Raw genomic sequence first — 23,763 nt, 5'->3', positions numbered from 1 at the left:
TCAAAAAGGTAACGCTAGTTTGGTGTGTTGGAAAAGTAATGCTAGCTTAATATGCTAGAAAGGTAATAATAGCTTAATGCTAGGTAATACTAGCGTATTTACTAGTTGGGAAGTCTTAATTATGACATCAGGTGCGTTCCAGTCACTTGGTTCAGAGCAAGATGGCAGTGTACCGTCTTTTAATTAACTACAAAAAAAAAAAAAAAAAAAAAAAAATCGCTACAGCAAGTTTTTTTTTTTTTAACACTATTTCTAGAAAATGAAGAACAAAGAATTAGCATCAGGTGTGTTTTGCTTTTTTATGTTTTTAATCAATTTATGAAGCCACTGTAAACTATCATTGCATATTATATTGTAATTGTACAATGCTATTGTATTTTCTTGAGTCTACCACTCGTAATTACGACTTTGTGGTGGCGTACAACTCGTAAATACGACCATTCTGACATGACTTGAACGCATCATTAGTATGTTAGAAAGGTAATGCTAGCTTAGTTGGGTGTAACTGTTAACTGCAAGTTGCTGTTTTGGCAAATAGTAGCTAAGTTAATGTGGCCAATTTATCTAGCTAACACACATAAAAATGTCATTTTAAGCTTTCGTTTAAACAATAGTTGTGTAATTACAGCCTAGCGTCTATGAAATGCCACACGATTTATTTTTACTTAGAAACTCTGTGATGCAGAATTTTGAACCAGAGCCCCTTTTCCTCTCCATAGTTTTCAGTTGTTGTTGCCAGAATCTGGGCATATATATTTTATTCTTTATAAAACTGATTTACTTTGCTTATTTCTTGACATGCAGCCAGAGCAGTTGAACATAAGAAGTAGTAGCCTGTTGGTGGTCAAGGCTGGGGAATAGAGGTTTTAATGGCATTTTGATGTACCAACATAAAGGGAAAGGCTATGCCAAGGGGACAATGAGAAGAATAGAGGGAAAGTGAGGGTGAGGTTTTTGCACAAGGTGCTAAGAAGTCTGCAGAGAGGAGCAGTGAGATAGCAAGCATGTTCACTCTGTCATTAGAAAAAGAGGGAGCGAGGGAGAGCAGAGAGAAAGGACACAAGTGAGATAGGGACAGGATGGTGGCTGTTTTAAAAAGTTGGCAAAAACAGTGCATTGATATGTGTTACTATGTTTATAGAACTATTCTGAAGAGGAAAAAGAAGACCTGCCCAAAACAGCTTCAGCCCTAAACACACACAGTTGTGCAGATATTAGATCACACACTCATGATTTTTACTGAAAATCAACTTTTTTTCTTTTAATACACCAACCTTCTTTCTGGTTGTGTTATATTAATGGTTATTATTATTATTATTATTATTATTATTATTATTATTATTATTATTATTATATCCGTAGCTTTGCACTAGGGATCCTGTGATTCATGATCCATTATAAATGCATTTATAACGTGTTATATACCCTCTATGATACCTAATCATGCTTTAACAAAAGCCTCTATAATTGTCTCCTAAGTCATTATGGTTACAGGCAAAACACTTTATAAATCACAGGCATATGAGTTTACAAAAGTCAGTATAAATAACACGGTAACATGGTAATATCTGCTCATAAAGACTTTATAGACAGTAGTGTTGTAATAACTGTAATACAGGCTCCGCATTATAACTTGCTGTACATATATTCTGTGTTAACAGCACTAGTGCCTGTGATATTCGTATAAACAGATATTACACAATTTAATAAATATTTAATTTGCTATGTATACTGACATTACATATATAGTACTAATGCTTTTTAAAGTTTTATGGATCAAACAATACTTATGAGAGTTTTTATTTTAAATACAGGTTTAAGCCAATCATTCTTAGCTATTATACCACAGCACTGTTAAATTCTCAATTCCATTTGGTCAGAAAGTGTAGATTAATTCTCTGACAGTGTTTCTGGCTGCAAGGTTTATATGAATGCTCTCCTTCTAATATGTCATTGCTTATAGTGACAACTCACATGGGGACTTGAACAGCAGATGTTCCACATGCACAGATTTAAAAAAACAAAAAAACACAAACAAAACTGTTTATGTCTTCTATAACACATTGGAAATGCATCTATAATGCATCCTGATTACTGATTTCATAGGAATTGTGGCTAAAGTGGATACATTTTTTACGTCTAGTGAACTGTTAAGTCTCAGTCCTCCTGTTGCGCCTGTGTGTCAATAAAGTACTCTCTATCTATCTATAAAATTGTACCTAGGCGTTTTTAGTAGTACACTGCATTTAATCCAGTGTATGTACTTTACAAACTGTCAACAATCCTTCAATAGACTGTTAACAGCCTGTAATGTGGCACACATCGACCAACCTAGACAATATTTGAAGAGTTTGTAGTTGTTGATGTTTAGTAGATCATATATCACATCTCTGCTCATCCCTTTGTCCTATCACAATTTCAAATTCAGTTCAGTGATATATTTTATGACATGCTGAAAGACAGTTAAAGCTTATTTGACGTGGTGTAGAGAGTGAGTTCATAGGCTGCTTCATGACCGTCTACTGAGTAATGTGTCTAAAGCATATTATCCAAATGAAGTATTACTGAATATATAAATTAAATCGTCAGGCTTTGAAGACCGCCAGGCTATCTGAAACAGATCTCCGGCTTGTGTCACAGGGCTAATGCAGTTAACATTGCCTTTTTTATTTTTATCTTATAAACAGCTCTGGTTTCCCTGAGATCCTGAACATCTACATCATTAACGGCAGTCACCTTAAGGCCAGCTGAATTGGATAGTGTTCACAGTGAAAGCGATAGAGTCTGTGTGAATAGAAGAGGCAGAAAATGGACTCTAGCTTTTGGAGCGCTTTACTCAGGTGTTCAGAGGTCTCTGTGAGCTAACACAGAGCCATTTTTCCTTCCTTCTGGAGATTACATGGGCTGTTGCTCCATCTGACCGTGCCGGTCAAACGACCGTTGCAGGCCACACAGAACTTAATAGAGTTTAAAATTTACTCACCCGATTTGGCAAAGGCTGCAAAATGTGTGTGCATGTGTGCTTATGTGTGCTTATGTGTGCTTATGTGTGCTTATGTGTGCTTGTGTGTGTGTGTGTGTGTGTGTGTGTGTGTGTGTGTGTGTGTGCCTGAGGATGAGGGATTTTTCCACACTGAATAGATAGATAGTAATTCTGTTTAACTTTGGTCTGCTTATATGGTCAAAACATTTTGTTTCGCATTGTAATTGCTGTATTTCTTGCACCATTAAGATCATTAAACTTAAGTTTCTTTTCTAAGTAGCGAGGTTTAATCATAAAACCTCAGATCTGTACTCTTTAGTTTCATCACCTCTGATCTCTTTTTGGAGAGGAGAGAAGGAAGGAATGTGTTTTACCTGCAATTTCTCTGTGATTTGTTTGCAAGCAGGAGGCCTTTTTAGTGACTCACATCCATGTCTTCAGTAAGGATGCATGGGGCGCCTAAACGTTTCCTGCCTCGCTGTACCTCTTCGAAGCGAGTCAGCCTCCTGGAAAATCACCTGTTTAGCCTCAAATTCTGCAATCCTCTTCTCCTCATGTTTCCCCTTCCTCTTCCACCTCCTGCTGCTGATTTTACTGAAGCACACATTAGCACCAGTGCATCCACACCGGGTCTGAATGATATTAATGAACATAATAGAGGGATTATTGGCTTGCTCATTAGGGATGAATTCCTCATTAGGGTTGGCTTCCTCTGGCTTGCTCAGTAGGGATGAATTCATACATTTAAAATCTAGATCCTGAATTCATATATTTCTGTAAAGCTGCTTTGGGACAACGTCCGTTGTTAAAAGTGCTATATAAATAAAACTGAATTGAATTGAATTTGTGTATAATTATATATTCTAATAAATTGATATACCATTAAATGACATCAGTGTCAGTGGTAGAGCTGTGATGATATTGATTTTGTGGCTTAGAGTTGTGTATGGGTCGTGTTTTATGATACACACATGCTGTGAATTTTGGTTATTTAAAGAGATGTGGTGTTGGGTTTTATATGATTCACAGGGCACATGGCATCCTTTTAGCTCAGCAGTGCTGGTGTGGTATGTAGTGGAAGATGAGAAAGATAACAAGATAAGACCAAGACAAACAAGGCTTAATCAGGCTGAAAGCAATGGCATAATAAAGTAAGATGTGTGAAAGTGACATAAAGTAACCCAACCATTCTGTTCATGGTAACATATTATGCAAGTTTTTAGCTTTTTCTGCCCTGAGACTAGCTAGATGTGATAGAAGCCTTATATAACCAAGATCTTTGGCGACCATTAAAGCAGATTTTAATTATCTCAATATTTGTCCCTAAACTATCCAAGTGTCATTTTCTTATCTCAGTGTTTATGTTTCAAGAAGTGAGCTTGGGTTAGGGTTACTAATATACAATTACTGTATATTAATTAATTAATGTATAATTATTAATTAGCCATGTGAGCTATACTGACGTGAACACCACCTTGATTAAAAAGAAAGAAAAAAAGATAATGTTGCTGTGGCTTTCCAAATTAGCCGAATGCTGTTGGGGATTCCATAACGTTCTAGGTTCAGTAGCTAGCTAGCTCATGCTAATTCATACGTGCTTGTAGCTACATAGTTAGCTATCTAGCAAAGATGCCCCTACACTCTCCTGAGTGTTACCTACAAGCTGTAGCAGCACTTGGATATATTTAACACAACAGGCACATGCTACCAAATACAGAAGTGACATCTTAATTGTAATAAAGAGCTTTCACACTGTAAAACATCAAAAGATCTGACTAGCTAGTCTAGCTCACTCGGCTAGCTGTGAAATGGCAATATCTCCACAGGTTTTGTGAAAAACATGGGATAGTCTCCAGGCTCCCCGCAACGATGTGTACGATAAGCAGTACAGGAAATGGATGGATGATAAAAAATCACATCTGAAATAAAAACCACAAGCAGTACATGTAAAAAGTTGTGAAATATAACTAAAACTACTTGTGAATCATGTGGAATTTGTGTGGCCTTTCTGTGAGGGTACACTGAAAAAAGAAAAAAACATATATTGTGATGCCATCTATTGAGTCCCTTTTTTAATGGTTAGATATTTAACCTTTTGTATTAGTGCAGCAGAGTACAATTATCATTATGTGGAAAGATCTTTGTGATGGAGAATTGTTTTTCGGCTTCTTGTGGCAAAAAAATAAAATAAAATAAAAAGTTCTTGAAGAAAACAAAAATATTTCTTCAGTGGCATCACCCTAGATAACCATTACTGGCACCTTTATTTTTAAGAGTGTAGCATCTCAACTCCACAATAACTCAAATCTGTTAAGAATCACGCCTCTGTGTGTTTCACTACCTGCCTTGAAGCAGTCAAACCTCCTCAAGCCTCTTAATGCATTTAGTTGTCACAATTGTCAAATAGTGAAGTATTGAAGGACGCAAATCATTGCTCTTAACATTTAGGCCACTGATATCATCAACTGCCACTTGACTTTTGCCGAAGGACAAAGGAACACTGGACAAAGAAAAGATGATTTCTGTGATTAGGAGTTTTTAAAAAATATATAAATATATAGCCTTCAGTCCTAGGGACATGGTATCAATCTCATCCAATTTCAGGCCACCAACATGAAATATGATTTCATAAGACAAATGCGATGTCATTCTTAATGTGCTTAACCTTTACTGTCAATGAAAAAGTATTGATCGCTCCGTGGCATTTTCTCATCATTTGATTTCAGAAAGCCTGGTAATACATCGCTAGTGTGGTACAATAAAAGACAAATGGCTGCTGAGTGGTCTCAGTTTAACAAAGGTGGATTCCTTCCCACGAGAGAGAGAGAGAGAGAGAGAGAGAGAGAGAGAGAGAGAGAGAGAGAGAGAGAGAGAGCGGCAGATATCTAACATATTTGTTAAACTTGACACCCCACTTCTTGTAATATCACACTTTTTACACTTTTGTAAAAAAATAAATAAATAAAAATCTATGCAATTTATGGAATGCATAATTTAGAGTGGGGATCTTAAAATGTCATTTGTTGAGCTATGTATACAAAGTGTTGTTGTTTTGTTTGCCAAGTAATCTTAAGTATTTTAATAGTATATGAAATTTAAAAGTAATTCATATTTGATAAGAGAATAATATCAAATAAACTTATGACGGGTGACAGTTGATAAGACTGAAGACACGATAATGCACATTTTGTATTGGTATATATTTAGCCAGATAGCATCAGCCAGTGTAAAATAACAAGCAATGATGACAAGCATTATTACTGATATTACAGCACAGCTTTTTAATTCAGTGTTATATTAAAAAAGGCTAAATATCTGAGGTCACTGTCTGTCTTTGTCTGTCTTAACATAGCTATTTTGATACTTCCCTGCCTCAGCTACTGCCATGTTACTAAAATATGTAGTTAAACTAGTAACTAGTAGCTAACTATTCCCCAACACAGATAAGCAAACACCCACTGAAGTATATAATGTATATTATGTGTTATCGTGTTTATTTCATGTCATTTTTATCCACAACAACATGTAAATATATATCATCATGAAAATATCCCTTGTTTTTGTTTTTTTTAAAAGAGAGAGAGAGCGAGAGAGAGAGAGAGAGAGAGAGAGAGAGAGAGAGAGAGAGAGAGAGAGAGAGGAGATGATTTGTTTAGATATCTCATAACTACATGTCTTGATAGTGAGTTCATCCTAGCCCTAACCACTATTAACCCATGTTCCACCTGTACCTATGGTCTTAAACATATCAAACACAGCATATATCATGACTACAAGGCTCTAGAGATAGTGATGCCACGGATGTAGTTCTAATTACTGCATTAATCTTCCCATAATTCATGCTTAAGATAAACAAGATAGCTAACATTCAAATTTACCTCATTCAAATTTAAACACCTCCTTATGTTTTGTTTAGGTTTGGTCCTGGTTTAGTCATGCTTTAAAATAAGATATTAACTGATATCAGAATCGGTGGAATCTCAGCTTCCAATTGTGTCATTAAAGCCCTCTCTGCCTCTCCTCTCTATCTATTCTCCACTTCATGCAGTGTTTCTATTACTCCCTCATTGTGGAGAGTAATTGGACACTCTGTGCGCAGACTCTGTGAGCTCTTGATCTATTTAAGCAACCTAATAAAAGGCTCCAGTCTGCCTCTCAGGATTCCAAATAGCAAACCATGCACACGACTTGATAGAAGGTTAGCTTGATTTATTAGCTCTGCACAATAGTGTGTGTGTGGTGGGGGGGGACATGGGTGGGAAAAAGGGAGCCTGGGAAATAGAGGAAAAGAGACAGGACACTCCTTTTAGGGAAGGAGGGGAAGCAAGGGAGTAAATAGCTTCCAGGAAGGATGTGGATCACATAAGATCACCTGTAAACTGTAAGCTGTGAAATGGAGGCTGTAAAACATTTATTTTTAACTTGTTATGGCCAGTAACAAGTTCTGTTTTTGGATACTTCTTTTCAGTATAATTTCTGTGATCAGCTGTATATGTTAAAACATTACGGTGAATATTAAATAATTCTAATTAAGCAAATAAAAGCTAATAAATTCAGTGTTGGTCTACTGTTAGTTAAGCCAGTGAGCCTAGATATAGGTGCAACTTGTATACTTGAAGTTGGATGTAAGGACAAACCAGATTTATTATACGTACCTAAGCACACTGTTTCATCTGGAACATGAAACTGGACATGAAGTCAGGGAAACCATGACAATATTGGACTGCTCATAGAAAGGGCTTCATTAGTTTGTAATCCAGTGTCTTTATTTCCTTATCTTTGTTTAGCTCAATCCACTAGCCAGCCAGGCAGCAGTAGCAGCAGCAACCATGGGTTCTATTGCTGGATCACAAATGTTTGGGAATGGTGCTCTGCCGAACCTGCAAGGCGTTACAGGCCAACTGGTCACCAATGCACAGGGACAGGTCAGTAACACACACACACACACAGTAATAATATATATATATATATATATATATATATATATATATATATATATATATATATATATATAAAATTTGGTTAATATAATTTAAAATTTGGTTACTCGCACCTCCGCGGTTGGGGGGTTCGAATCCTGTTTCCGGCCTGAGTTTGCATGTTCTCCCCATGCTTCGGGGGTTTCCGCAGAGTACTCCAGTTTCCTCCCCCTGTCCAAACTGTCCATAGTGTGTGAATGGGTGTGTGAATATATGTGCGATTGTGCCCTGTGATGGGATGGCACCCCTTCCAGGGTATACCCCGCCTTGTGCACAAAGTCCCCTGGCATAAGCTCTAGGCTGCCCGTGACCCTGTGTAGGATAAGCGGTATGGAAAATGGATGGATGGATTATACTGTAGGAGGCACATATTTGTGTGTGTGCAGTTTTTCCTGTCAGTGATCTCAGGAACTGAAGGAATGGTGATGTTAACTTTTCATGGTAACAGACAAGTTAACACTTTATATAAAAGGGCATTTTATCTTCACTAACAGAACTTCATGAAACTTCATGAAGAGACATTTTCTATGAACTAATGACCCTGTCATCTTACCTTTTAGGAAGTGTATTTATTTTTATCTACTTTATATATAGATGAATTGGAATTTGTTGGCTCATTTGCAGTCAAAGTTTATGAAGCACTGATTCAGTACATATTTACAACATATACTGACGTCTTTATAAAATGTGTGTGTTGTGTGTGCATTTCTAATGTTATGAAGCTCATGTCAGCTAAATGAATTGAAATAAAGTAGATACTTTATAGTCTCAAAGCTTCGCTAATATGCTGGTAGTAAAAACAACTTTTAAGATAAGGATAATATCTCTACATATTGTCAGCTCTGAGGCTTTGATATAAGTCTTTTTTATTTTTGTTTGTTTTTGTTTTTTAATAAATAAGACTTGTATGATGGTTCTGTGTGTTACTGAGGTCCAGTATAGATACCCTGAAAATAAGTGTTATTGGAAACAGTAAAATAACTATTTATTCTAAACACACAGTGCATCCGGAAAGTATTCACAGCGCGTCACTTTTCCCACATTTTGTTATGTTACAGTCTTATTAAAAAATGGATTAAATTCATTATTTTCCTCAAAATTCTACAAACAACACCCCATAATGACAACGTGGAAGAAGTTTGTTTGAAATCTTTGCAAATTTATTAAAAATAAAAAACAAAAAAGCACATGTACGTAAGTATTCACAGCCTTTGCCGTGACACTCAGAATTTATCTCAGGTGCGTCCTGTTTCCACTGATCATCCTTCAGATGTTTCTACAGCGTGATTGGAGTCCACCTGTGGTAAATTCAGTCGATTGGACGTGATTTGGAAAGGCACACACCTGTCTGTATAAGGTCCCACAGTTAACAATGCATGTCAGAGCACAAACCCAGCCATGAAGTCCAAGGAATTGTCCGTAGACCTCCGAGACGGGACTGTATCGAGGCACAGATCTGGGGAAGGGTTCAGAAACATTTCTGCAGCATTGAAGGTCCCAATGATCACAGTGGACTCAATCATCCGTAAATGGAAGAAGTTTTGAACCACCAGGACTCTTCCTAGAGCTGGCCGCCCGGCCAAACTGAGCGATCGGGGGAGAAGGACCATGGTCAGGAAGGTGACCAAAAACCCGATGATCACTCTGACAGAGCTCCAGCGTGTCTCTGTGGAGACAGGAGAACCTTCCAGAAGAACAACCATCTCTGCAGAACTCCACCAATCAGGCCTGTATGGTAGAGAGGCCAGACGGAAGACACTCCTCAATGAAAGGTACATAACAGCCCGCCTGGAGTTTGCCAAAAGGCACCTGAAGGACTCTCAGACCATGAGAAACAAAAAGATTGAACTCTTTGGCCTGAATGGCAAGCGTCATGTCTGGAGGAAACCAGGCTCCAGTCATCACCTGGCCAATACCATCCCTACAGTGAAGCATGGTGGTGGCAGCATCATGCTGTGGGGATGTTTTTCAGCGGCAGGAATTGGGAGACTAGTCAGGATCCAGGAAAAGATGAATGCAGCAATGTACAGAGACGTCCTTGATGAAAACCTGCTCCAGAGCGCTCTGGATCTCAGACTGGGGAGAAGGTTCATCTTCCAACAGAACAACGACCCTAAGCACACAGCCAAGATAACGAAGGAGTGTCTACAGGACAACTCTGTGAATGTCCTTGAGTGTCCCAGCCAGAGCCCAGACTTGAACCCGATTGAACATGTCTGGAGAGATCTGAAAATGGCTGTGCACCGACGCTCCCCATCCAACCTGATGGAGCTTGAGAGGTCCTGCAAAGAAGAATGGGAGAAACGGCCCAAAAATAGGTGTGCCAAGCCTGTAGCATCATTCTCAAAAAGATTGAGGCTGTAATTGGTGCCAAAGGTGCTTCAACAAAGTATTGCGCAAAGGCTGTGAATACTTATGTACATGTGCTTTTTTTTTTTTTTTTTTTTTTTTTTTTTTTTTTTTTTTAAATAAATTTGCAAAAATTTCAAACAAACTTCTTTCACGTTGTCATTATGGGGTGTTGTTTGTAGAATTTTGAGGAAAATAATGAATTGAATCCATTTTGGAATAAGACTGTAACATCACACAATGTGGGAAAAGTTAAACACTGTGAATACTTTCCAGATGCACTGTATACCCATCTGCCTCCTTATTCACATATTAACCTTTTCAGTCTGATCCCAATTGGATAAGAAGACATTAGTCTGATCTGATTTGAAAGCTGAAGTGAGTGTGATTATCATGATTGGTCAGCGGCCCAGTTTTGTGGTTTCTTAACCCGAATGTAATGGTTTGATTGGTCTGCAGTGTGTAGACAGGGGGATAAACAGCTGACCTTGTCATATTTATATGGGCCGGCTGCAGAATAGTTCTATCGCTTGCCAGAGGCTTGAACGATGGCGCTTGTCAGAGCTAAGTCCTATCTAATGAATCATCTTATCACAGGTACACACCACCCTTACACTAAAGGGAAAGAGTGTGTGGCCAACATGCCCTTTTCATACCACAAAGCACTTTTAATTTAAACTTTATTATTATTATTATTATTATTATTATTATTATTATTATTATTATTATTATTATTATTATTATTGTTGTTGTTGTTGTTGTTGTTGTTGTTGCAGTTTTTCTGATGTGCTTATGGGTGTCACATAATAAATTCTTAAACAGCATATCTGATTACAGATATATGGTAGGTTTATTTTGTGTGTATTTGCATTGACACTTTTCAGCATGTACAGGCAAGTGTGTGAACATGGTCAGCGTCTTGATGCTGAACATCCCTAATGAGCTTGGCATGTGCTCGGTTTCTGAAGGCACCCGCAGGGCCCTGGCTGGATGTATCGCCGTTACGCTGGCTTTGATGGACCACGCTGTGCGTTTTTTGCTGTGCGTTCATGCTGTCATGGCCGCCTGACACAATCAGGTCATGGAGATGGTCAAAGCCTAGGGCTACAGCCTCTGCTCCTGACCTTATTACAGCAGCCTATTATTTAGTTTGGGCTCTCTAAAACACTTGTACTGTAGGTCTTTGAGCCGGAGCCCCCTCCTTCTCCTCTTTCTGCTTTTAACATTAAAGATACTAATACATGCCCTGAACTAGGCCAGATGATGCCTCAGACATGACACAGAAAAGAAGATAATACAGTCGGAGGCACTGAATTTCAGATGAGACGTTGAGGCCAGGCTGTGTGTTTGTCCTTGTGGCTTTTGGGTTTAAATAGATGCCTGGTGCCAGAACTATCTTAGCCACATTGCCTTAAGCTCAGTCTAAATCTAGTAGAGTGTCCTCTAAGCTAAAACAGATCACATGATTGCCTCTGCTAGAAACATCAGTGAGCACAAGTGAGTATTTATATTATGTATTTTCTCTTGCTGAAAGAGCAGCGTGTGCATTCAAGGAATGTTTCACCTAAAAGACAGAGTGAACGCAGAGTGAATACAGAATTGTTTCAGCAAATTTAAAATAAAACTACAAGTCCTCACTCTGAGCTATAAATCCATCAAGTCAAGCTGCATGCTGAGGAAAAAGATAGATGGAGTTCAGAGGTCTCTCTCTTCGTGTGCTCCCGTTTACACTTAAATATAAAGGAAGCCTCTGGGAGTTATTTTGTGGCTCAGCCTCGGAGGTAAATGGCAATGGATGCTACCTTTCTCTCTTTATCACTGTAAATAGCAGTTCTGGAAGTGTCAGGCTTTTAGCCTTTTGTTCATTGTTTGTGAGTTTGGCTACGGCTGAGCCTGCTTTGTTGACGCTGAACCTTATCATTTGTCAGCAAATTGTCGTTGCCAGATCCTCTTTGTTAATAGAAAGATGGTCGATAATTTGACTGTCTTCCACTTTCTGGTATTCTGTAAAAAGCTGGAAGTGTGTCAGACACTCCTTAGCTGATTCTCTGTGTATGAAAGGCACTAAAATACGCATTGTTAAGATATGTCTTGTCCAGTTACTATTGCTATTTATGAAATAAAAACTGTCATAAAGCATATTATATTCAGTGGAGTATTGAGTTCAAATAGTATGTGCTTTTTTTTTTTGTTCGGTTGTTTGTTGTTCGGCATTATTGGATGTTAGAAGTTTGGGCTTCTCTTCCAATATAGGTTGCAATCTTATTCTCCTCTGAACAGGGGGCACTAGGGGAGAAAATGGGCAGGGATATTGGCTTGCTGACCATGGCGAACACTCCAGATTGGCCTGGCTGGAAGAAGGAGATGACATTTGTTGCAAAACAGTGACTTCTCATGGGAAGAACAGAGAGAAGGAGAGAGAGCGATATGTTCCATTAAAAAAAAAAAAAGATAAAGGATAAAGAAAGCAGAGTTGAAAGGCAGAGGGAACATGGTTGTTGACCTAAGAATGTAATGTTCTTTTATCTTCTTATCTCTTAAACCAGGTGCTCTCAACAATTCAAAAATATATATTATGTAAAATAAATACAGAAGTATGGAAATATATGACTATGCTGTAAATAAGATAGTTAGCATTTGTAATCTGGTGTAGTATAAGAGGAATAAAAGACTTAGTTGGTGTTAGTAACTCCCGGTTATTTCAGGCCGCATCACACCACTCAGTCGTTGATTAATTTCCTATGACAGCATGCCGTATTATGTTTTATTCCTTACATAAATAAATGATTTTGAGTGTTTTATAACTGACGGGAGAAACCAAGGGCGTTCTTTGTTAAATATTCTTTGTTGCATATTTCAATCCATCCTACGTAGCATTGAATGATATTTAACATGAAAAATGGTCTGTAGTTGAAAGACAAGAGACGAGTGAATGGCTCTGTGCCGTCCCGTGCATGTGCGAGCACGCTGTCATCGCCTCGCTGCTCATACAAATAGTAAAACCACTTAGCCCAATGAAGATGAATAATTGAGCAGAGCAGCTCCTGAGACACTAGCATCGTCACCCAGCACAATGAAATATGCTAAGTGGCAGGAGCGAGTGCTGAGGAAGGGATAAAGAGCAGGAGCACAGGAGTGCACAAGATAAAGAGGGACAGGGAGAGAGAGATAAATTATCTTTCGAGTAATGCGAAGCAACGCAGGCAAATGAGCCGTGGAGAGGATGAATTACAGATCACTGGCATGCCACTCTGTCGCTATTATGTCACTGAGAGCGGGATGAAGCAGAGGGGGGATGAGTGGAAGAGTAGAGCACAGAAGGAAGTATTGCTCTTAGTTTCTACGTGGTTTACAGGATTGCCAGTGCGATTTAAGGTGTCCAAGGGTAAATTAGTTATCGGACGTTATGCGCACACTCTAGGTAGAAAATCAGACACCGCCACACACACACACACACACACACACACACACACACACACACACACACACACACACACACACACACAACCAAATATATTGCACTCTTTACATCACAAGTAAGGAAAGGCATTAAAATGGCAACATATGAATTAATTTAATTATGTACAGGAGTAACAGGGTAGAGCAATGTAACAATATTTAGTTTAATTTAGTTTAAGTAACACACACACACACACACACACACACACACACACACACACACACACACACTATCCAAGGCTTTAACTTCTGTTAATATTGGCTCTTACTTTCCTGGCTCTTACTTTTTTCAATAAAAGCTGCAGTTTAAACAATAAATGAATAAATAAATAAAATTATTTCCCTATAAGTCAGTTTTCCACATTGGAACCAGCCAAATGTCCCCAACATTTTGGAAACTTTCAGGTATTCTTATAATTGTGTGGACATGTGATCATCAAGATATAAAAAGCAGACCCATATCCATAAGCATACAATGAATGTAATTTTATTTATTGTTAAAAAATTCCTATGAATCATTTTCATGTTTCTAGATTTATTAAACTGACCTGAATACTCGAGTCCATACCCAGAGTCCCTGGGCTTTGTCACATTTTTTGTTTTAACATAACTTCTGAACTGTAGATTGATTGCACTAAATCATGCAACTTTCAGAAAAATGGGAAATAATAAATAACACTTCCAATATAAGGGGTCAGATATGATCTATTTATTTACAACTAATAATTGTGCACAATGTAAACAGCAGTTATAAGTTATTAGTAGGCAGAAATATCAGCTTATTAGTGTGTTATTTGGTTTTCTCATGTCCTTACTTTATACAGAGACGGAAATAAGTATTGAACGCGTCAACATTTTTTTCAGTAAATATTTTTCCAAGGAGGTTATTCACATGAAATTGTCACCAGACATCAGTATTAACTCAAGAAATCTGAAAATATAAAGAATTCACAACATTAAGGTCCATAAATGAAGTTATGTGTAATAAAATGGAATTACACGGGAAAAAAGTATTGAACACGCTAACTGAAATGTATTTAATACTTCGTGGAGAAGACTTTGTTTGTAATGACAGCTTCAAGACGCTTCCTGTATGAAGAAATCAGTCGCAGTATTCAGGTGTGATTTTGGCCCGTTCTTCTAAATATTGTCTTTAAATCTTGTTCAGTTGGATTCGAGTCAGGTGATTGACTGGGTCATTCTAACACCTTGATTTCTTTTCTCTGAAACCAATTGAGAGTTTCCTTTGCTGTATGCTGTGGATCGTTGTCCTGCTGGAAGTCCACCCACGTCTCATCTTCATCATCCTGGTGGATGGCAGCAGATTCTTCTCAAGAATCTCCCAGTAAAGGGCTCCATTCATCGTTCCTTCAGTTATATGAAGTCTGCCAGTACCATGTGATGAAACACAGCCGCACACCATGATGCTTCACCTCCAAACTTCACTGTTGGTGTAGTGTTTTTAGGGTGATGTGCAGTGACATTTCTTCTCCAAACATGGTGTGTAGTATGATAACCAAAACGTTCAATTTTGCTCTCGTCTGACCAGACTACACTCTCCCAGTATTTCATAGGCTCGTCCAAATGAGTTGTAGCAAACTTTAAACGAGCTTCGACATGCCTTTTCTTTAGTAATGGAGTCTTGCGGGATGAGCGTACATAGAGGCCACGGCAGTGGAGTGCATTGCCTATTGTTTTCTCTGTGACGATGGTACCTGCTGCCTCCAAGTGTTTCTGGAGCTCTTTCCAAGTGGTCCTTGGGCTACTCTTCTGACTATTCTCCAGACTACCTGTTCAGAAATCTTGCGAGGAGCTCTTGTGCGTGGCCGGTTGATGACAGAGTGATGTTACTTCCACTTGTGGATAACGGCCCCAATGGTGCTTACTGGAGGATTCAGAAGTTTTGAAATACGTCTGTATCCAATTCCATCAATATGTTTCACAACAATACAGTTGAGAAGGTCTTGGGAGAGCGCTTTGCTTTTACCCATCATGAGATGTTTCTTGTGTGACACCTTGGTAACGAAAAGCCTTTTTATAGACCATCAATTTACTAACCCAGCTGATATTAATTTGCACAGATAGGAGGTATAACTACTTATTGATTTGCCTTACCTTGCCTTGGAGAACTGCTTTTTCTTAGCATGTTCAATACTTTTTTCCCGTGTCATTCCACTTTATTACACATAACTTTATTTACGCACTTTAATGTTGTGTATTCTTTATATTTCTGGATTTCTTGAGTTGAGAAATTTCATGTTAATAGCCTCATCTGAAATATATTTACTGATTTTTTTTTTGACGCGTTCAATATTTATTTGCCCCACTGTATTTGTAAGTGGTTTTTGCTTCTCCTTATTAATTCTGTTTTTGCAATTGTATGTGACCCTTAATATCAAATCACTTTATTGTCACTTCATCATAACCATAAGTGTACAGGTGGTGAACATCTTGGGTGCATTCTCCACACATGTTCAGTATAAAATACAAGTATACAGACTGCAAGATACACAACAAACACCTGTACAGTATTCACAAATACAAAATACACAGCACCCATATACACGTATGCAGTAGTGGTACCCAGCGTGCAGGTGAGCAGTACAGCATGCAGTAGTGCAAATGGAATGTCAAGGAGTACAGAATAATGATGATAGTGAAATCAACATTGCTGGAATGTATGCTGTGCCGAGCAGCACACGAGACACACTGCGGCACTATCAGTTAGAGTCTGATATCAGTCTATCTATCAGAGTCCGGTGTAAATGTAAATAGAAAGTGTTACCCATATTTTTTTATTTTTTGAGAGACACTGCACACGGAATCTCATTGTACTTGTACACTGACAATAAAGGTATTCATAATTTTGAAGCCTTTGAAAGTAATGATATTATTTGACTCCCAGGCTCATTGCGGTCCATGCACATGAAGTGAATCAAAAATTTTCAGATGGAACAAAGATCATGTCACAGCTTTTGGTGTTTTGAAAATAGAGAAATGAATAAAGAAAGGAAAAGGACTAGAAGAAATGAACACCGGACGAAGGAGAGAAAACAAGCAGGCAGTAGAGTGTTTTGGGGGTTAAAGTACAAGATCCACAGAATTAGAAGTGTGTGTGTGTGTGTGTGTGTGTGTGTGTGTGTGTGTGTGTGTGTGTGTGTGTGTGTGTGTGTGGTGTAGCATTGGTGGTGGAGTGAGAGATGCCTTAAGTGCCACAACTGTATTTCAACCACTTTCTAAATTACAGAGTCACTGAATAGACACAAGCTGTCCATGGCAGACTCACACAGACAAGCACATGCACAAACACACACACACACACACACACACACACACACACATTTCATCTGGTCTTATAATGGATATGAGTCAGTGGTGTGCACCAGTTAACACAAATCTACTCACATCCTGACCTTTACTAGGTGTGTATTATGTGTGTGGAAATCAGCAAACAGGCTGTGTGTATGTGCCTACATTTTCTACAGCACTTTGACCTTAGCAATGCTCAAACCACTTTGACGGATAATCATGTGGGACGTACCTGACAGTCCTAAGCAAAACAAGCCTGATGATCTGAGGTTTCTGATACAAGGACATATAAATGTCGTCTGTGTGTGTGTGTGTGTGTGTGTGTGTGTGTGTGTGTGTGTGTGTGTAAGGCCAATCTTCCAGCAACTTCTTCAGCTGTTTGGTGACTTCTATAATTTCCTTTGAAGTAAAAAAGACTCGTTCCAGACCTCAACTAGAATAAACTGTTTTTTACTCAGTCGATAATTATTACTCACAAATTATATTTGAAACTGAGATCTCTTTTTTTAATTTGAGAAATAAAAACCTAGGTGTGGTCCTTAATGCAATATGCAAAGAAACAACTTGACATTAATTCATAAAGGCCGGCACAAAATAATTTGACAAAAAATATATTTGTTTTAATAATTGATGTAATAAAAGCAGTTCTTTATAGTGGACTTTTATATCTTACTGTTTATGTTTACTGCAGTTAGATCGTATTGTGTTTCTGCATGAATAATGACACAACTACATATTTCATTTGACCTAATGTGAATGAATATGTCTCTGAGTAAACTATGAACTTTTCTTTGTCCACCCCTATATTTACAGATAATTGGTACAATCCCACTGATGCCAAACTCTGCAGGACCTTCCAACCAAACAGGGGGTGGAACTTCATCTCTCCAGGTCCAGCCGATCACGCCGCAACTTCTGACCAATGCACAAGGCCAGATCATCGCTACAGTGATTGGAAACCAGATCCTGCCTGTCATCAACACACAGGGAATCACACTATCACCAATCAAAACTGGACAGCAGGTCAGCACTAATGTCACACACACTGTAATACATTATTACACACTGCTGCACACACACACACACACACACACACACACACACACACACACACACACACACACACACACACACACACAGACAGACTGCTGCATACACACTGCTGATGCATATACACATTATTACTTTACTTCACAATGTTGCACATACACTATACTTCACTATCACACACTGTTGCACACAGCAGCAAAAGTTGTACATCATTACTGTAAATTACTACAGTTTGTCTCTACAGTACATCACTACACTACCTCACTACAGTACATCACTACACTACCTCTCTACAGTACATCACTACACTACCTCACTACAGTACATCACTACACTACCTCTCTACAGTACATCACTACACTACCTCACTACAGTACATCACTACACTACCTCACTACAGTACATCACTACAGTACATCACTACACTACCTCACTACAGTACATCACTACACTACCTCTCTGCAGTACATCACTACACTACCTCACTACAGTACATCACTACACTACCTCTCTACAGTACATCACTACACTACCTCACTACAGTACATCACTACACTACCTCACTACAGTACATCACTGCAGTACATCACTACACTACCTCACTACAGTACATCACTACACTACCTCTCTACAGTACATCACTACACTACCTCTCTACAGTACATCACTACACTACCTCACTACAGTACACCACTACACTACCTCTCTGCAGTACATCACTACACTACCTCACTACAGTACATCACTACACTACCTCACTACAGTACATCACTACACTACCTCACTACAGTACATCACTACACTACCTCACTACATCACTACACTACCTCACTACAGTACATCACTACACTACCTCACTACAGTACATCACTACACTACCTCACTACATCACTACACTACCTCACTACAGTACATCACTACACTACCTCACTACATCACTACACTACCTCACTACAGTACATCACTACACTACCTCACTACAGTACATCACTACACTACCTCACTACAGTACATCACTACACTACCTCACTACAGTACACCACTACACTACCTCTCTGCAGTACATCACTACACTACCTCACTACAGTACATCACTACACTACCTCACTACAGTACACCACTACACTACCTCTCTGCAGTACATCACTACACTACCTCACTACAGTACATCACTACACTACCTCACTACAGTACATCACTACACTACCTCACTACAGTACATCACTACACTACCTCACTACAGTACATCACTACAGTACATCACTACACTACCTCACTACAGTACATCACTACACTACCTCTCTGCAGTACATCACTACACTACCTCACTACAGTACATCACTACACTACCTCACTACAGTACATCACTACACTACCTCACTACAGTACATCACTACAGTACATCACTACACTACCTCACTACAGTACACCACTACACTACCTCACTACAGTACATCACTACACTACCTCACTACAGTACATCACTACACTACCTCACTACAGTACCTCACTACAGTACACCACTACACTACCTCACTACAGTACATCACTACACTCCCTCTCTACAGTACATCACTACACTACCTCACTACAGTACATCACTACACTACCTCTCTGCAGTACATCACTACACTACCTCTCTGCAGTACATCACTACACTACCTCACTACATCACTACACTACCTCACTACAGTACATCACTACACTCCCTCTCTACAGTACATCACTACACTACCTCACTACAGTACATCACTACACTCCCTCTCTACAGTACATCACTACACTACCTCACTACAGTACATCACTACACTACCTCACTACAGTACATCACTACACTCCCTCTCTACAGTACATCACTACACTACCTCACTACATCACTACACTACCTCACTACAGTACATCACTACACTACCTCTCTACAGTACATCACTACACTGTCACTACAGTAAATTACTAGTGTGTCACTACAGTACATTACAAAAGTAAGTTACTAAAGTACACAATACATTGCTACAGTACAATACTAGAGTACATTACTAAAATACATGACTACATTACATCACTACATCACTACAGTACATTGCTATTGTACATCACTACATAAATGACTACAGTATATCAATACCGAAAATTACTATATTACCACTACATTTATTGTATATTATAGTATATTACATTATAGTATATTGCCAGTACATTTCTACAGTACATCACTACAATAAATTGGTACATTACATATACAGAGCATCACTACAGAATATCACTACAGTACATTACTACAGTATATCACTACAGCACATCACTTTACTGTAGTATCGTATAGTGCAAAAATTAGAAAAATTGTTCCTAAATGTTGGTAAATTACAGAACTCTGGTCTCAAGATGTAAATAAACTTGCTATTCAGCCTCAGTCCTGAATTTTGCTCGTTACAGTAACAACTCCAATCATGTTGTTTAAGCTGTTGGTTCATTGGTTATTCATTTTACTCAGTGATGGGATGAACATTGGTTAATGCAGATGTCAATTATTTGGCTTATTTTGGTTGTTATTTGAAATAAAGAAAAAACAATTAATACAATTGTTAGTTACATTGTTAATGCTACTGGGGTATTAATGCTGAAGTTCCTGATTGTTCATGTTAACTAATGTGCTAAATAATGTCAGTTAAAGAAAGAACATTCTTGTCTCTTGGGCAGAGTCTTGTAGAGCGAAAATGCATGTAATGCTTTTTTTTTTTATCTTTCTCTTCATTTTTTTTTCACATTTAGAAAATTATGGTATCTTAGATAAGTTTGATATGATACCTTCATATCAGGAGTGTACAAAATCACCCTAGGCATCCCCTTCTAATTGAAATAAGATCATGATAATGAAGCTAATCACAGCATTTTGAAATGCTCTGTACCGAGGTGCTTAAAACATACCAATACACATTATATAGACATACTGTATGTGCTATTAGAAAATCACACAGTTTAATAGAGAAAGTGAGTCATGTCTTGTGTTCTTATTTCTCCCGATGCCTTTACTGTTCCATCTGAAGCCTATAACCAGTTTGAAGGCCAATTTGAAGGACTCCCACTCTTTATATTATATAGATTTAAAAAAAAAAAAAAAAAAAAAAACACAAGCATGAAGTGCATTTAAAGTTTATGACGTACAGTTAAAACTGAAGAAAAAGTTTCTGCCTTCCTCTTGCATCACAGATATAAAAGAAAAAAAAAAAGACTTAAGAATGCTCATAGCACATAAAAATAAGATGCTATTGTGTTGGTGCTCTGCCTCAGTTACGCTCCTGACAGCACTAGATTACAGAGAAAGAGAGACAGAGAGAGTTTTCCTTAGCTCATAATAAATAGTAGGACATTTTTGGGTTTATGTGTGTCTGTGTAGTAAGAGACAGGCAGGTCTGTGTGCCAGTCTGTGTGGATTTGTGTGTGCGTGTTTGAGTGTGTGCAAGAGAAAAGGATTAAATTATGTGAAAAATAATTGAGTGTTTTTGTGCCTTGTACATATTTACTTACTCATAGTGTGTGACACTATCACTAACACTATCACACACACACACACACACACACACACACACACACACACACACACACACACACACACACACACACACACACACACACACACACAGAGGCATTTGTCTGCACTACACTACTGATATATACTACAGACAAATAGTGCTTGTCCATATCCCACCCCACGATTTAGAGTCACTCAGTGGAAAAATGCACCCAGGTTAATCTCATTTCTCTGGGAGGTGCTGTGTGTCATTTTCATAGGCTGTTTGATCACTCGTGCGAACACGCTAATGTGTTTGTAATAATGTTTATGGTTTTGTGTGCACACTAAAACGCCAACCATTTCTGTGTCCCAGATAATTTATGGCTGTCAAACACGACTGGCTATGTGCGAACACCGCAGATTCGGGATAATTCTCCAGCAGCTGTCGACAGTTCTGACAGTATATGCAACACTTGTTCTGACATCCAAACATACAGCAGCACACACACACACACACACACACACACACACACACACACACACACACACACACACACACACACACACACACACACACACACACTGTCTCTGCAGAGTATAATTAATAGCACTAGGGACTAGCACAAAGAAGCCAACCTACGTTTTCTTCTCCAAGAGCTGCATTGTCTTGATCTTGTAAAAGCAAATCAACTGTGTATATAACATGAATATATCAGTTTTATGCTCTTGACACACCGCTCCTAATGACAACCTGTACAGCACCAGTAGAATTCTGGTAACTTCTTTCACTAAACTGGAGCGTCTGTGATTCAAGTTAAGCACAGAATGCTGAATACGCCAGCCTCCCCATTGTGCATTTTTAATGTGTATATGACAGCAGAGTTTAAAAAAAGTTTGAACCAGAACTAGCATTTCATCTAGTTTAAATCTTTATCTAGGAGCTGCAACAGCAATACTGCAGTCACCCCATAGAGACTGACACCTAAGTTTTTCACAAGAGCTTATGAATATATATATATATATATATATATATATATATATATATATATATATATATATATATATATATATAAAATGTGTAATGATTTTTTTCAACACATGTTGAAAAAAACAACAACTATTCATGGCATCATATTCAGATCAATCTGAAAAATTAAACTGCATGCCCGACACAAATACATGAATCATGTATAAAATTCACAAAATTCACCTGTGCAAAAAGAGAGATCCCCAAATATATCCTTTGCTAAGGTTGGAGTGGAACAACTCGTGTGGTCTGCACAGAGCCCTAACCTCAAGCGCACTAACACCTTTGTGATGAATTAAAAAGCTGACTGTATCTCAGGCCTCCTTGCTTGGCAGAAGTGCCTGATCTCATTAATGCTTTTGTGGGTGAATGTGTAGAAACCCCCACAGCCACATTCCAAAATCTAGTGGAAAGCTTTCCCAGAGATGTTATTTTCACAGCAAAGGGGGAACCAGCTATATCTTAATACCCTGAGTTTTGGATTAGGATGTTCGATGGTCAGATGTCCGCATACTTTTGGCCACATTGTGTATATATTTTCTATGTAAAATTGACCTGTATCTCTGTGATTTTATGCATTGCACTGCTGCCACATGATTGGGTGATTAGACAATTGCATGAATGACCAGGGGTCATTAAAGTGGCTGATGAATGATTTTTTTCCCTAAATTTCGGTGCACACCTGTTTATGCTTGAGCAAAGGCATGGTAATGATTCTACATTTATTACATTGTGTGTATAAGAGATGAGAGTGACAAACTATAAAACTGGCATCTCAGCTATTCCTGGTCTTTCTTATCTACATCTTTAACTTAACCATGCACACTGGTACACTCATACAATTGCCACTGTCTCTGCTACTTACAGTTCCTATGTGCGTTTGTTTGCATGTGTGTATGTGTGTCTCCGTAGCTGTCCCAGGCTGCCCAGGCCCAGCCGCCTCCTCCCGTGTCTCAGCCAGGCCTGCTGCGAATGCCCCACAGCCAGAGTCCTCTCCGCCAAGCATCTTCATCCTCCTCGACATCTTCATCCTCATCTTCAGCACTCAGCGTGGGGCAGCTGGTTAGCAGTGAGTACAAACAGCTCACCCTCTCAC

General features: G+C 38.6%; 1 protein-coding gene across 1 annotated transcript in view; it reads left to right on the top strand.

The window, feature by feature from the left end:
• pou6f2 (POU class 6 homeobox 2) overlaps positions 1 to 23,763 on the top strand; it is a 69,230-nt gene that overhangs the window by 34,650 nt on the left and 10,817 nt on the right. The window contains exons 3-5 of the mRNA XM_017452855.3: positions 7,771 to 7,908; positions 17,893 to 18,102; positions 23,580 to 23,736. Coding sequence (XP_017308344.2) covers positions 7,771 to 7,908; positions 17,893 to 18,102; positions 23,580 to 23,736 — 505 coding nt within the window. The remainder of the gene's footprint in view (positions 1 to 7,770; positions 7,909 to 17,892; positions 18,103 to 23,579; positions 23,737 to 23,763) is intronic.

This window comes from Ictalurus punctatus, chromosome 23 (genome assembly GCF_001660625.3).
Source record: "Ictalurus punctatus breed USDA103 chromosome 23, Coco_2.0, whole genome shotgun sequence".
NCBI classification, from domain to species: domain Eukaryota; kingdom Metazoa; phylum Chordata; class Actinopteri; order Siluriformes; family Ictaluridae; genus Ictalurus; species Ictalurus punctatus.
Note: the sequence above shows the minus strand (reverse complement) of the source record. Positions and strands in the feature narration are given on the sequence as shown.